Source organism: Syngnathus leptorhynchus, chromosome 9 (genome assembly GCF_054491065.1).
Source record: "Syngnathus leptorhynchus isolate UIUO chromosome 9, UIUO_Slep, whole genome shotgun sequence".
NCBI lineage: Eukaryota > Metazoa > Chordata > Actinopteri > Syngnathiformes > Syngnathidae > Syngnathus > Syngnathus leptorhynchus.
Window position 1 is genome coordinate 8,011,812 of NC_141203.1, and position 16,141 is coordinate 8,027,952.

General features: G+C 41.4%; 1 protein-coding gene across 1 annotated transcript; it reads left to right on the plus strand.

The window, feature by feature from the left end:
- Window positions 1-1,604: 1,604 nt before the first annotated feature.
- On the plus strand, window positions 1,605-9,604 carry cog3 (component of oligomeric golgi complex 3). Its single transcript, XM_085921082.1, has 23 exons — window positions 1,605-1,797; window positions 1,981-2,127; window positions 2,214-2,275; window positions 2,651-2,816; window positions 2,895-2,969; window positions 3,081-3,173; window positions 3,321-3,446; window positions 3,532-3,612; window positions 3,685-3,728; window positions 3,803-3,929; window positions 4,146-4,237; window positions 4,349-4,488; window positions 4,817-4,977; window positions 5,087-5,192; window positions 5,258-5,385; window positions 5,947-6,036; window positions 6,689-6,809; window positions 7,083-7,171; window positions 7,279-7,413; window positions 7,798-7,873; window positions 7,998-8,125; window positions 8,723-8,821; window positions 8,964-9,604. Exons 1-23 carry the CDS (start codon window positions 1,627-1,629, stop codon window positions 8,991-8,993), a joined length of 2,487 nt encoding a protein of 828 aa, XP_085777208.1. The 5' UTR covers window positions 1,605-1,626; the 3' UTR covers window positions 8,994-9,604.
- Window positions 9,605-16,141: the final 6,537 nt, after the last annotated feature.

Consider the following 16,141-nt stretch of genomic DNA (forward strand, 5'->3'; position numbering starts at 1 on the left):
TGAAAAAATACGTACGCGTATGTTCACCGCCCTCATAATTTCTGCCCCAAATGAGTCAATTAGTATAAAAGCATACACATATAAATGAAACCAAATTACCCATTATTACACAGCATCAAAAGGTTTTTGCAATTTAAAATAAGACAATGTTTCTACTAATATTGTTTTCTTTCTCATCTCATCTTGTACGGAATGTGTGATATTGCTAAACTGCGCCTCGAAATGAAAACTGCACATTCACACACACAGAAAAACAGAAAATAGTCCTTAAAAATATGCCTCCAGGCTCCACTTATTCATTTGTATTTATGTAAGAGTTTTTCCAATGCATTTTTGGTCCCCGGTTTTGTTGTTGTAGAGATAAAATATACATAGACGGAATAGAAATGGGTTTGGAACAAGTGAAATGGAATTTGAAAAGAAAGACAACACAATGGCAGACTTTCATGTAAATCAATTTTGAGTTTGTAAACTCACATGGTTAAATGTTATGTACAGCAAAAAAAAGTTAGAGGTTTTGCATGTGCCTTTTCATATTTCATTCATGTCATATCCTCTACACTATTTGTACAGTGCGACCCCACCCAATTACAAAAATATTTGGACTTCCTCCAAAGAATTTTCAGATTTCCGAATAGTTCATCCAAGTTCCACCCAAATATCGCAAGCAAAACATGCAACACTGACCTCAATCTGACCTCTATTCATCTTCTATACTGCTCATCATATGGGATGCCAGCCACATGACACATAAGCAACCATTCACTACTATGGAGTTTAGAGTCACCAATGAACCTGTCTAACATGTATTTGGGATGTGGGCAGGAAGCCAATGTACTCAGTGAAAACCCCATGCAAATATGGGGAGACCCTACAAACTCAACACAGAAAAGCCTGAGCTGAGATTTGAACCTCAGAATTGTGAAGCAAACATACTAACCACTTGGCTACGCGCTACCCCATATAAGAAATCAAGTATTTAATCCAGTAATCCCTCGTTTATTCCGAGGTTGTTAAAATCCAGCAAATTAAAGTAACCATAACATCTGCATATATTTTCAAGCATTATGCATACATTTCCAACAAATATAGTATATGCATATGAGTTGCAAGTATTATTTTTGTCCACTTAGGGGTCATCATCCACACATTCTAAATTGTAGTAAATATGACTGTCTCAGTCCCTGTGAATATGAGTATGTCTTTAATGTGAGTCTGGTGTATGGAATGAGCATATTAAAATGTACTATTGAGTAGGGAATGCACAAATTATTCCCAACACATGCTAAGGCTGTTGTGTGAGTGTATTTATAAATTGGGCACTTTAAAATAATAATAATAATAATAATAATAATAATAATAATAATAATAATAATAATAATCCTAGTTTTAAATAATATATGTTTGTCACTTTCAAATATAATTATTTTTCTATATTCATACAAATCTAATCTAAAAAAAATCATTTATGACCATTACCGTGACGAAACGTAAACCGCTACGTGATTGGCTCACCCTCATTCATTCGCTAAGCCCCGCCTACTAGTATCCCGGAACAGGAAGTAGGATTCGTGTCCTGCTGACGTTTAAGCTGCCTCCGTAGCTCCTCCCTACCGACGAGTGACGATGGCGACCACTGAGCAGCAGTCCTTACTCGACTTGACAGATAAGGAGACCCGGGAGAAGCTATCGCTGTGGGACGGGCGCCCGGATGCCATGGCTCCCCTCACGGGCAAGCAGACGGACTCCGTGCTGGACATCCGAACCGCCGCCGAAACGATCGCTATCCCCTCCGAGGTGAGCTCCGGAGCTTGCTCGCTAGCATTGATGCTAACTGACTTTCTCATGACTGTCAGGTACACTAAACTCACTCATATAATAATATATCAAGGGTAATATGATCGTTCCGTTTTTCACCATTTTACAACCTTTAAAAATGATACTCAATTGAGGATTTACTGAGACTGTGTTGCTGTGTAGTTACCAATTGAGGATCTGGGCAACCTGTCATCTCGCTCTCTTCAATCTACTTTCACCGCCACTGTGCCCCAATCAACAGAGGACATCCTCCTCAAAGGCTTCCAGATGCTCCAAATGGACAATGATCAGATAGAAACTGCACAACAGGTTGCTTAATACCCATTTTAAACGTTCTACATGTCACTAGACACGTACTATGTGCTGTCAGCATCACAACATGTTGTGTGTTGCAGTTTTTTGCCTGGTTTGCCAAGTTACAAGCCAACATGGATCAGGATGAGAGTGCAAAGTACAGGTGTGTCAATATTTAATGCTTTTATACTATGCACACTGCTTGGTTAAACTATTGGGCATGTCCACTGCTACGATCCTTTGGTAATAAAGTTTGGAGTTGTATTCAAACAGTACAGACGTTTCCTGTTCTGGTTGGAGAACTCAGTTCAGCAAGAATCAAATTATTAGTTAGTTTTGTGTTTTTTTTCCCCTATGCTGTTGTTTTTTCACAGACATAGTGGTTCTCCTCAGATAATTGTTTATTCCAAACGTCTGTCCAATCTGTCAGGATTTTATCACCGATGACAAATTACATAGATTTTTGCCTGCAAGCTAAAATGCACTAGCACCTCATCGAAAGCAAGCAATATATTCTACATTTCTTTTTGAATTGCAGGCGAACGCGAGATGATCTGAACTGCTACCAGGAGCAATGTGATGCCATCCTGAAAGATGTCAGTGCTGCTTTGGAGCAACTGGATTCCTTGCAAAAACAATACTTGTTTGTGTCTAACAAGACCGGCACTTTACATGAGGCTTGTGAGCAACTTTTGAAAGAACAAGTAAGCAATAAGGAGTTATTTAAAATAAATGTTTAGGAATGATATTCAAATATTTTTTCCATTATTTCACCTTTGCAGGCAGAGCTTGTTGACCTTGCTGAGAACATACAACAGAAACTCTCGTACTTTAATGAGCTCGAGCACATAAACACGGTTGGCTTTTGTTTCTTTTTCTTTCAAGAAACCTGATTTTAGTCAATGTAGATTATGTGTCGTTTGTATCAGTGAAGCCACAAACAAGTTTTTCTTTGTCTGCGTTTTCAGAAGTTGAACTCATCCACCTTGTCCGTAAATAATGAAGGCTTTATACCAATGCTCTCTAAACTGGATGACTGCATTGAGTATGTTTCTTCACATGTAAGTACTTTGTGTCTTTTGTACTTTTCACATCATTATTAAAAGCTGGAAAAAAAAGAAGGCATCTTCCCTATTAGTGTATGCGTCTGTACTGAAATTGACCGACTTGCTAATGACTTGTGGGTGTGTCTGTTTTTTTTTTTAAAGCCTAATTTCAAAGACTATCCTGCTTACATGGGCAAGTTTAAACAGTGTCTGTCCAAAGCCATGCACTTCATGAAAGTCCACATTGTAAACACCATGCAGAACCTCTCAAGCTCTTTAACAAAAAGGGTAAGACACAGCCATAGTTGTATCTTGTTGATATAATTAAAGTCAGTTTGTTTTGTAATGGAACAATTTTCTGCTTGTTTTCCAGGATCCAATGAATTTGGCCAACTCCGACAATGCCTTTACTCTCTACTATGTTCGATTTAGAGCAGCTGCACCCAAAGTTCGAGTAAGTTTTTATTTTATTATTTTTTCAAATAAATATTAGAACTGTGCAGAAGTGTCCTTTATTTTCTTCTAGTCGTTGATAGAACAGATCGAACAGCGGGCGACTAAGATTCCAGAGTGAGTGCTCTCCATTTTTAAAAGTACATTTCCACACGATGGCATCTGCATCAAATCTCTGCGTCTTCCTGTAGATACCATCACCTGTTGGACGAAATCCATCAGTGTTACCTGGACCAGAGAGAGCAGCTCCTCACACCCAGCATTACTTCCACCATCACAGATCTGACCCAGCAGAACAGCAAAGACCACTGCGCCCTGGTGAGGCACGATCAAGCTCAAAGCACAGCTGCCCTTCTTAAAAGCTCTCGCATGACTTTTCACATCGAACGAGAAAGCACCCAGGCTTAGACCCAAGCGTATTTCCCGGCGTCTCGAGGAATCGGTGCACATGATGAATGGCTTCAACTTGCTGACATTTGGGCCGTCGCAAATGTTGTTGGGTGGTTCAAAAGGACTTTTCTGTTTTTTGTGCAGGTCCGCAGTGGCTGTGCCTTCATGGTTCATGTGTGCCAGGATGAGCATCAGCTTTACAATGAGTTCTTCTCCAAGCCCACACCCAAACTGGAGTGAGTAATGCCACTACATATTTTTGCTGTGTTTTGAAATGCACTGGAATTAGAGAGAAGCGATTATTAGTTCACAGAATGGAAATTCAGACTTGTTTTACTGTTTGACAGCGAGTTACTGGAGAAGCTGTGTCTGTCCCTGTACGACGTTCTGCGCCCTCTGATCATCCACGTCATCCACCTGGAAACTCTGTCGGAGCTCTGTGGCATTCTCAAGACCGAGATGCTGGAAGACCACGTTCACCACAATGGTGGGTTAAAGCTTCTGTTCCCCTCAGAGCGTATTATAATAAAAACAATATCGGTCAAACCGAGGAATGTTATTATTTGGAAAGGCAGTTTCTTTTTTGTTGTTGTTGTTGTAATATTAAGAAATATTTCAACGTCTCAAATTGAATTTCAGACCTTTCTCGAACTTTCATAATCAAAGTGATCACAAATTAAATCAAAGCATTCCACTTTGTCTGTGGTGATCTCGCACAGGATTTGTTTGGTTTTTTTCAATTTAATCACTCAAATAAATGAGGATTTGTACAGTATTCTAATTTTAGAAGCACCTGCTTGTGTGGTTTGAAATAGCTGGCCAGCTGGGAGCCTTTGATGCAGTGGTCAAGCAGATGCTGGAGGACGTGCAGGAGAGACTCGTCTACAGGACGCACATTTACATCCAGACCGACATCACGGGCTACAAGCCTGCCCTCGGGGATCTGGCCTATCCAGAAAAACTGGAGATGATGGAGGTGAGGCCAGACAGGAAGCCATCATTCTCTGCTTGTAAATTCTTCTCCTAACACTCCATGCCTCTAAAGTATTTAGCATCTTGTCAATCCTGCGTGTCCTTCTCGCCAGAGAATCGCTCAGAGTTTGAAGGAAGAGCAGATGAAGCAAACGTCCCAAGCGGTCTTTTCCGACGTTCACCTCGAGGATTCCGACGGGAGAAGAAACAGTAGCGCCGGTGCGTTTTGATGCATTACTAAACACGGAGGGCGTCGTATTGACCTTCGTCTATGTTTACATAAGGACTTGCGGAGAAACCAGAGGCGTCCCGTCAGCAGCTTTCCGTTTCCCCCGCCGATTTGCACGGCATGTGGTACCCTACGGTCAGACGGACGCTGGTTTGCCTCTCCAAGCTGTACAGATGTATAGATGTGAGTACCCCGTGGACACAATAGAAGAGTTGATCTGGATTTTCTGGAAGGCCTGGCAGATGTCTCAATAGATCCTTGCACTTCTAAAATAACACTGCCTTCATTATCAAATGTCTTTTTTTATCTCCCCATCCTTCAGTTGGCTTTATGCAAGAACTTCATCCCACATTTTAAAAACATGCATGTGCAATTCATTGGACTATATTTTCCATAGGTGTGAATGCTGTACTCTGTAGTCTGCCCATGTCCAAAAGTGAGTGGTCATGAGTGCTCCGACACCTGTTTGCGGAATGCGAGGTGCCGTGTGCACCCGTTGATTCACAATTTACATTAGAATGCACCCGCAGTGGATTGAGAGAACCATAACACACAAATGAATCAAGGCCTCTTTTTTTTTCCAATCAGAAGGATCTAGGAGACATTTATAATGTTAGTTGTACTCCTTTCTGCCTCCAGGGTCTGTCTGGGAAATGCTGAGGTTTGGGCATCTGTGGCTAGGATATCCCCATATCTTTTTTTTCGTCTTCCTAATTCCCATCCCTATTATATTGCTTTTTCCAGAGAGCCGTCTTCCAGGGTTTATCTCAAGAAGCCTTATCTGCCTGCATCCAGTCCCTGCTGAGTGCCTCTGATAGCATCCTTAAGAACAAGGTTTGGCACATTCACTCGCTCAAGAGAAGTTTTGTTAACCCCCCCCCCCCCCCCCCCCCTATTTTTTTGCATTATTATAAAAACAGCTGGAAACGGCGCCTGTCTTTTGGACGCTGTACTCTCCCTAATTCAGTTTCGTTGGAACTTCCTGCGGCAATAGGGTACTTAACTAAAGCAGCTGGGATGTCATTTAAAGTTTATTGTAATGGCGGCCTTATTATGCTCCGCAGACTGTTCAGCCAAGCGTCCTCTTATTTATGGGCCGCTCTCACCTTCAAATTTGCTGTTAATATCTACGCTGACTGGCCCGTTTCAACCTACCATTTGGAATTAATGCGGCAACATCAATTTCGGATGACGAGTGTCCTCCCCGTGCCTCTTTTTTCATCCGACAATCTTTAATAACGAGCTAGAGCAATAAATGGCTTGGGAAGGGGGTGGGGGGTGAGGGGCTTACCCCTCCCACACAGAATCTTTTTGCTTTCCAGCTCTGGCTGTGCAGAAGTTATTAATTAGCCGAATTTCCTTATCATCTCCGAGCCTGCTTGCGCTCTCCACGTTCTCGACTGCCTGGAAAGACAGACGGAGCTTTTTGAAGCTGTTTGTGGATTTTGAGCGGCGCTGCACTCTTTCTGTCTCTCATCGTTTGCAGACACAAATAGACGGGCAGCTTTTCCTGATCAAGCACCTGCTGATCATGCGTGAACAGATTGCTCCATTTCACACCGATTTTGCCATCAAGGAGATCTCGCTGGACCTGAAGAAAACGCGAGGTAAGATAATTAAACGTTGGTGTTCAGCTCCATAAAGCCCGTCATTACATTCCCATGCTCGTTAAGCAACTTGTGCCTATCACATGCACCGGTGGCAACAATTAATTTGAAAATTACAGTGTCATCCAACACCTTAATCTACGCTAACTGCTGCCTCTCTGGGGCACATTTGCCCCTCCCACCACCTTCATTCAAGGTCATGTTTAATTTGCGCCACTAGAGGGCACTCCGATGCTGCACCCTGATTTTGTCATCTATGTGCTTTTTGTCAAGATGCTGCCTTCAAAATCCTGAACCCGAAGGCTGTTCCCAAATTCTTCCGGCTTAACAGTCACAACGCCATTCTCGAATTCCTGTTGGAGGTTTTTATTTATTTCCCCCCCCTTTTGTCCTTCCTTTAATTCAACATGCCATTCACTGTGTGCCAAGGGAGCCGGCACATGAAAGCATCATTTTCTCTGCTCTGCAGGGAACCCCCGAGATAAAGGAGCACTACATTGACTCCAAGAAGGATGTGGACCGACACCTGAAGTTCAGCTGTGAGCAGTTCATTCAGCAGCAGACTCAGATCTTCACGGCGAACCTTGAGGAGTTCCTCACCAAGGTAACCAACCACCAGACGTGGCCTCAGGCGGAAACGGCGCGTCCTGACCTTCAGCTCTCAGCTTTTAACTTTATTGCAATCCATTTGGACTGACACCTGCAGACAAATTTCTTCCCTTCAGCTGGGATGTGCGCTTATGATGTTCCCCTATTGTTTTCTTTCAACACAATACCCTTCAGATCATTTGCGGTCCACCTTTTATTTCCCTCTCCTTTCCCACCCACCCAACTCATTTCCATTGTCCTATTTTTTCAAGCAACACCAGTTGTTGGCGAGCTTACAAAATAGTCTCTGTTTTGGAGTTAATTGAATTTTTGAAGACGGTTGAGTTATGTTGCTAATTTCCAAGGTCATCACTAACTCTGTTTTTTTTTATGGACACAGGTTGCAGAGCTGAAAAACATGGCCATCCAAGGCGGCCCCGCATACACGCTATCTAAACAGCCGTGGGCTCAGCCCGGTAGGTTTTGGGGGCTCGGGGAAAGGCCACTGGCATCTCGCCGCGGTTCGTCTCAATGTGTACCGAGCACCCTCCAGGCTATGTCTGTATTTTCCTCCTGAATTTATTTTCCCTCTCCTTTCAGCAAAGATCAACGATCTCGTGATGGCAACCTACCGGGTGATGAAGAACAAGCTGCCGAGCACGCTGCAGAGCATGTCCTTGTACTTGGCCAACAGGGACACCGAGTTCATCCTTTTCAAGCCTGTGCGGGTGCGTTCCTCAAAACAGCAGGAGCTTCTTTTTTTTTCCCCCCCAACTTTAATCATCAGCCGTTTAAAAGAATGCTATATTCAGCGATAGAGTCAGCCTGAACTCATCCGTAGCGGAACATTAGCATATTTCAGTTAATCACATTAGTCGCACTGCTGTAAATACTGTAGTGAAAGGGGCTGCTAATGAGTTTGGCAAAGATGGAGCACTGCTCTTCAGGTCTATAGTTCACAGGCGGAGTCATAATATGATTAATGGGGGATATTGTTTTATAATTAGACATGACCCGATGTAGCCTAGGTAACTACGTTTAAAGGTCAGTGTGATATGAACGTGTTTCTTCATTTGCTTTTGAACCTGGGTTATAGACATTTTTTCAATCCATACAGTGGCAGCCATGCATCCATTGTCTGAAGCGCTTTAAGGGTCGCAGTCTGTCCCCATCATACATACTTTTTTTAATTTGTGTATATCAGTGACCAGGTTGTCAAAGTGGCTGAGGTTAAATCAGGTCATTGGCATTGTAGCCATGCATCCTTTGTCTGTATAAATATTTCAGCTCTTGTGATGTGATGTTGTTTTTTTTTTTCTGTACAGAATAATATTCAGCAGGTATTCCAAAGGTTGCACACTTTGCTACAGGAGGAATACAGCGGGGAGGACCTCCAAATCATTGCATGTCCGTCAATGGAGCAGGTACGCACAACCATGAAGCAAAGAGAACCCAAACCCGACATGTTTTAAATAATGCAGCTGCGAGTCTCATTTGTGCTGAGAGCAGATTGACTCACAGCCGCCTTAAATAGGCTACACAAACAAGTCTTCTCTCTTTTCCCAGATTAACCTGCTGCTGTCTGTGAATAAGTAATGATCAGAAGTCTTCTGCTTGTGATGTCGCACTTTGAGCCGCGGGACTGTGAGGGGGCGACAAGAGCCGCGCTCAGAGCTGATCCAGCCCAATAGAGCCAAAGATGTGCTGAGCCATGCGCCACAAGTCAAGATCTCCGCTTTTTTTCTGTTTTGTTTTAAACAGAGGTGTAAAAGAACTGAGCCGCATCTCACTTAACAGCAAATGGTAAAGGATAAAAGCGTACTTGCACACAGTGATGGTTCATGGCCAGCAAGATGAATATATTGGAGTGTTCAGCCGAGGACTCTTTGGGTGTGTGAATAGGGGAGCTGGAGGGCTGTTGATCAGTCATTTAGCTAGCGGCCAGTAAGGCAGCTCGCCTTCCGATTCCCTCGATGGCCATTGGAAGGATAACAAGAAAAATGCCGCAAAACCTTTTATTTGCATATTTTAGCACGGTGCTTCTAATGTATAAAAGAAACTTTTCTGCCTGCGCTACCAACTGCTCAGGTTTGTGATAAGACTCACAGTACATACAGATCTGTTGCAAGGATGTAAAAAGGACAGATGCTATGTTTTTTTTTTACCTGATTTTCTTTTATACCTAATTTCAAACTAAAACTAGTTGATGGGGGGGGGGGGGGGGGAATATAATGTATGGCGTTACAATGATGTGCACACTTGTACTATTTATGGACCTTCTGATTAAAACTATTGATTTGTTTTGACTTATGTGACTTGAATGTAATTCTGTTACCATCATGTGGCTAATGAGACTCTGCCCTTTAGGGAGTTTACTTGTCAAACACACTGTTACCGTCTTTGCACCTGTGACCTGACCTTCTGTGGACTGACAGTCTGGAATCCGTGCGAAGGGACTGAATGGTCCAGAGCGGTATGTTGATCTTTGCACGGTCTGTTTCCCAGACCCCCAACTGAAGTCTGTCATTTTTTTTGCTGGGTGACACTTTTGATTTTGCTGACATATCAATGATATAACGTGGCAATTATTTGCATCCATTGAAAACCTACAGCAGTAGCTAAGAAGTGTAAAGCTCAGGTATTCATTCTTGTTTCTTCTTTACAAATAATATTGATGGTGTAATGTATACATTAGGCTCAATTAGTACTCAACGTAACATTGACAAGCAGCGTGGTGAACTAGTCTGCCTATAGCGGTAATGTTCACATTTCAAATCTCTCCACTGACCTCGCACGCATTCCATCTCACGACAAGAAAATGCTAAATGTATTATTCATTCATTCAGACTTGATCAAATGCCAAACAAATGTGCTAGCCTCCTTGAACGTCTCACTTCAAAGATGAGAGCAGCTACCGAAAAGTGATTATTTCTCAATAACTGGCTTTTCGTGGAGACTTTTTTTGTTGTCTTTCCATTTCAAATCCTTCTGACTAAAGAGCCTTTACGCATCAGAACAGTCCTTTTCGAGCTGCATGACACGATTGAGGCGTTTATATAGAACGTTTTCATTCCGTTTTGTCATTCAGGTTCATTGTAATGGCACGACAAGGCTCATAGCATTGTCTTAAAATCCACTTTGCTTGATCTGATGTCCCTGACACTGGACACTTGCACAAGGCACCATATTTGCTTCCTATCTTGTTTCAACATATTCAAGAAATGGAAATAATCATGTTATGGATTTTTAAACATTCAGTGATATTTTGACATGGCATGAGCGCAAGAGTTGTGAGGCAGACATGTTACCCACCACTAGTTCACCATGCTGCAGATGTTTCCCATCTCATTAAACTAATTTTAGAAAAAATGATTGACTTTTCCACATAGTCAGTCCAATCAAAAGAATATGGACAATTGGTAATGATTGGAAACGTGATAAGATGATCTTCTGAAGCTTCCAACCACGTTGCTCTCATGTCATCCCTTATTCTGCATAACAACTCCTCTGGGGCACATTTACATCATATCGAGGTATTGCTTTGATGTGCTTTGATGTATTAAGACGTTTTTATTTTTATTTTAGTTCATTCTCGGCATGCATTCAATTTCTGGGGGAATTTGCAATCGCTATTAAAGCGCCGCTTGCGTGTTCTGTCAATCACCCTCAAATGAGAAGATTCTCGGATAGGATGTTGGCCGTGAATTAATGTAGGGTTTCCAATTTTTGAACACTGCCATTGTTGCCTGGGAGATGGACATATTTGTCTTTTATTTGAAACTCATTTGTTAGCACAGGGCCTCTTTGCTCCTTCATAATAACACTCATAGTACAAGATGGCCAGAAGAAATGCAGCCCACTAATTAAGAAAACATGTTTTGTCTTGTCAGGTGGAAATTGTCAATTTGCTATTCTCAGAATAGCTTCAAAGCTGCCAAGCCTTCAATTAATCTCACGTTTTAAATTATGATGAACTGATGAATAGCACGACCAAGTAAAAGAGAATCGAGATGTCGGGAAGGAAAACTCTCTAATCATTCTTTTAATTCTCAAGCAAAGAATCACTTTGGGAATACTAATAAAAGAGGACAATGTCTCACCAATTAGCAAGCATGCAGTAGCCAAACGAGCGTTCATTAAATTAATTCAAGATAGAAGTCGAACGGCATGATGTTACCAGTCGGCAATCATCCTTCAAAACGGCCCATTAAAACAGCTACGACAAACAATTTGTTGTTTGTAGCATCCTTATTGACCAGGATGAGTGGTAAATTACAGCCAAGACAAGATAATGCGCCTACACTGCACTATTTTGGTTTCCAATAAAATTACAAAGTAACAAAGACCGCACGCTTGTCGCTATAACCCTTTTATGCCTGCTTAATTGGGGTCTAAAAATAAGAAGCACAGTGTTAGTCATAAGAGTAAAATCATCCATAACACAGCTAATCCAAGATGACAAGCTCTATGCTTCAAATGTAAACAATCATCAAGTGACAGTTGTCTCATTAGCACATTTATTTTAAAAGCACTACTAAAGCCCTTTAATAGTCATTTTTATCGATGACAATCTCCACAAAATTCTTTTTATAGTAAGATAACGTAGCCAGCCTACTATTAGGTTCTTTATTATATTTTTAAACTGTAGCCTTCACCCCATCATATTGAAAAAAAAATTCATTCATTTGTGGCTCAAGATATACATCTTTCTCACGCTTGATTAGCTCCTTATCATAGCTAATTAAGGCATGGCCCTGAGATAAGACGTGCACACTTATACGCACACAATAGCTGAGTTTGTGACTCCCAGTGCAAGTCGGATGTAGCTTCTAAGGATGTGCTTCTGACTAAACGTCCTTGTACGACGGTGGGAAAATAACTGGCCAATTAATTTTGAATTAATTAATCAGGGAAATCTCGATGAATGCTCTGATCTTCTGTTTCGATGCCAGCGTTCTAATTATGTAGTCCATAGTCGAGGACTGTGGATGTATATGCGCTCATGTTGATCTTGGGCATTTTCCTTTTCCGCCATTTCTTCATCAGCAATCGATTCTTATTGTTCAATTAGACGACTAGTACATCCATTCCGGTAGATGAGTACATGACGAGGAGGTATGAGGGCTACGTTGAAAAGAAAAAAATTTAAACGGAGAATAAAGGGATATTTTTAGAGAATGTTTTTTCTCTCCTAATGGTAGAAGTCAAGGAATTACAAACTAATTAGCCCTCCCCATTGAGTTTTTCATTTCTGATAATATGACATTCTTGCGAAATGTGAACATTACTTGATTTTAATTCATTTTCAGCTTCATTCTAATCATATTTGAAGTTGTTCTCATTTGTACGCCAATACAAACTACAAGCAGAATAATGACTAGTGAAATGAAAACCTCTCTGAGGGTGTCAATCAAAGGTGAACATTATTTTTCTCTCTTTAGGTTTGACATGAAAACTTTGAACAAGAGCTGTTTCAACACTACCTTTTTTATTATACGTTTCTTCTTGAGAGACGCTGAGAATCCAGCACCTCATTATAGAAGACTATACTATACTATATACTCGTACATCTGTAAATGCTCTGAGAAAAACAAACTCAACAAACTTTTGCTTTTAATAAAAAAATTTTTTTTGTGTTGTGAAATCATTAAACCCGTCTTTACCACAATGCATGCTTAAATTGCTTTTTAATTTGTCATTTTGAACACATGTACTGTGTTTCTGAGCCTTGACGTCTGCTCTCCCGTTCTGTGGAAATAGTCGATAGAGCCTCACGTTGACGAGACATGACAGATCCCGCTTGTCTTTTCCGTGTGTTCTGACCAGTCAATGGACTTCACACACAATTCACATGCATCAGGGGAATTCAGTTAGTTGCCTTACTTCTGAACCAGTAGAATCAGATAGCTCCCATGACCCAAATGCAAAAATGCAGTTATATGTGATACCAATCTCTTACTAACCACATAAATGTGTGTCTTGTTCCATGCAAGTCATTGCTTTACATTGCAGTAGTAATATATAATAAATATATATATTAATAATAATCATCAACATCATCATCATATTAGTTGTCAAGTAATTGTAAACGTGCACACAGAAGATTTCATCTAGATTTTGCTCAAAGATAGAGCATATTTTCAAATTTTTTTTGTTTTGTTATATTTGACAGTTGGTATAATAATTCAACAAGAACCTTCATTCACTGGCAATGACGTGAATAGAGTGCATTTGCATTTGAATTACATTTTGGAAAACAATCTGAATAACCCTGGTAAACTTCTGTAGTGTAGTTGATGCTTTTCTCATTAACTTGTAGTCATCCTTTTTATTACCACTGGTGTATTGGATCCTCTCAGCTTGTGCTAGTGTGTGCATACACACGACTTGCAGCACACTTGTCCTTGTGCCTATCTCCTGACCCCGAAGTGTGTACACTCATGTCGTCCATGACCTCACCCTCGCTTACCTATCTTAAAGGTAAAAAGTCCATGCGAGCTCATTGACTCCCCCGCAGACGCGAGAACTGAAAAGGTCATTCGGGAAATCTTTGTTTGCCATGTAATGTACATTGAATTAACGAACAAGCCGGTTTGATGTGCGACCACTTATTAGTGAGCCCATCCCAGTGTCACATGTGAAGTGGCTGTGATTTGTGGCAATGCCTTTGGTGCTAAGCACTCCGTCCTTGTCCTGCAGGACGCCTTTGCTGAGGATAATATGATGGCCACTTTCACCGGAGGGATAACATCATCTATTAAGATCATTAACATTGTACAAACCTTTGAAAGGGGAACAAACGTTTACCCCCATTAAACAGCCCGACCTTGTCCTTGATAGCGGGCTTTAAAAAGAAACCCTCCGCACACACAATTTGGGGCGGGAAACATGGCCGCCCTTCATCTTGAACTTTTCAACGCAGAGGGGAGGAATGTTTTCCTCAAATATCTGGTAAATACAACCATAAATCACCAGCCTGAAGCTCCTCAGCTTCCCAGTCGGACTCTTCATGAAACATTCCAGTCATACTTTTGATATTGATCTGAGACCAGCGAGTCCCGTCACCACAGCTCGAGGGAGGATTTTCATTTTGATCACAATTTGACCCACACAGACAGATGAAAGTGTCCTCTTATTGATGGTTTGTCTAGGAGAGGCTGCACGACCTTAAGAAAAAAACAACATAGCGTAACTGAGGCTTTGTTTGTTTGTTTGTTCCCCCCCCCCTTTCCTGCCCTCCTTCTACAGTTGTGGCATTTACATATCATTTGCGCTTCATTTTGCTAAACATGCATTGGTTACAGATGCTTCGAGACCAATTGGGCCCAATGTAGTTTCTTGTGTAAAAACACCCCAACAGAAGGCACAGCTCGTTGTCTTGCATATTGGTACTGCATTCATTAATAATTCACCGCACTAATTTGCTATTATCTATTGTTTATTCGCTGAGTAGAAGTTGAAGAACATGGAAAATGGATAATCTTGGTTTAGGGGGGCAGATATAGTTTAAATTAGCTGATTTGTGACATCACAAGCCAACTATGTTTTCCCAAATAGGAATCTAATGAGAGATTTACTTGGGTGTTTATGAATAGGCAGACACTACAGACATGTACTATTTATGTAAAAGCTATTAGAAAGCCATTTTTCCATAGTTCACACCTTTAAAATGTGAGTGTATAGAGCTTTGGTGATATGCCAAGTGTTGCACTGTGCTCGTCTTCATGCTCACTCAATATATCTGTTATTTAGCGGTGTGCATTAATTATCACAGTGAGAAAAGCTCAGGACTGCAGAATTAGAAATTCAATGCTAAGGCTTTTTTCCTACAATTAATGAATTGAAATTGACATGTTTAAGTCCCATCGCAAAGTACATTGAACCAAAATTTAACTAATTGCAGAAGGGGTTGTTTGTTAGAGTCGAGATTTGTATTACCTTTGACGGGACAATTACCCCAGCCAACATGGCTGCCACATGGGAATGTTTTTCTTTTATTTTTTTTTCTTTTACACCCTGTTCTAGTCTACTATAACGTTTGCTTAAAGCAAGACAGTAGCATGATTTGGAAACACGTACTTAGCTGCACTCTGTCTGTTGATGTCGCCTTTTGCCTTTCCTATTGTGATTCCGAACAATTCGATATCATTTCGAAGACAGGGCTTTGGCACCGTTTTACGGCACACTGTGTGAGTTTTATAGCAAGTGATAGAGGACAGGTTCCAAAAAAGAGAAACAAAACCCAAAATAACTGACTGAAGAGTGAATTTCAAAAATGCGAGGGGTTCATGTGGTTGCCTGCGTATAGGACAAGTGTAAACTTCCCTGCAAGATAGCACAATCAATAAATATCTTTTCTCCTCATAAATGGAATCTACATTTCTGTCATCTCAAGTGCAGCAGGCAGCTTGCGTCTCTGGTGCATGTTGTCGATGCGCGAGGCTTCACATCAGCTTTTCTATCAAGCTCCGTCTCTCTTCTCCTGCCAGAGTAACCCCTATCATTTGTCTGGCTCATTCACCGCCAGAGCGGCTGAATGCAGGGAAACATGATCACACGTGCCCATGAACTTTCCCTCAACCACAGGCCTCCTCATTTTCTCATGAATTGATTTTTACATTTGAGTTGGCTGTTATTTCCTGATAGATTGCTGTCTTTGAGGCGGCTGACAGAAAGCTGCAGGCGAGATTCTTATTTGGGTTGCAACTCTGTGAAATGAGAGTCCCCGATCACCGCCGCAGCCC

What these genes read in the sequence shown, in the direction of transcription:
- cog3 (XM_085921082.1), top strand. Translation starts at nt 1,627, where the DNA reads ATGGCGACCACTGAGCAGCAGTCCTTACTCGACTTGACAGATAAGGAG. An exon ending in CGGGCGACTAAGATTCCAGA is followed by an intron (nt 3,729 to 3,802) that starts GTGAGTGCTCTC and finishes GTCTTCCTGTAG; the next exon opens with ATACCATCACCTGTTGGACG. An exon ending in GAGAAGAAACAGTAGCGCCG is followed by an intron (nt 5,193 to 5,257) that starts GTGCGTTTTGAT and finishes TGTTTACATAAG; the next exon opens with GACTTGCGGAGAAACCAGAG.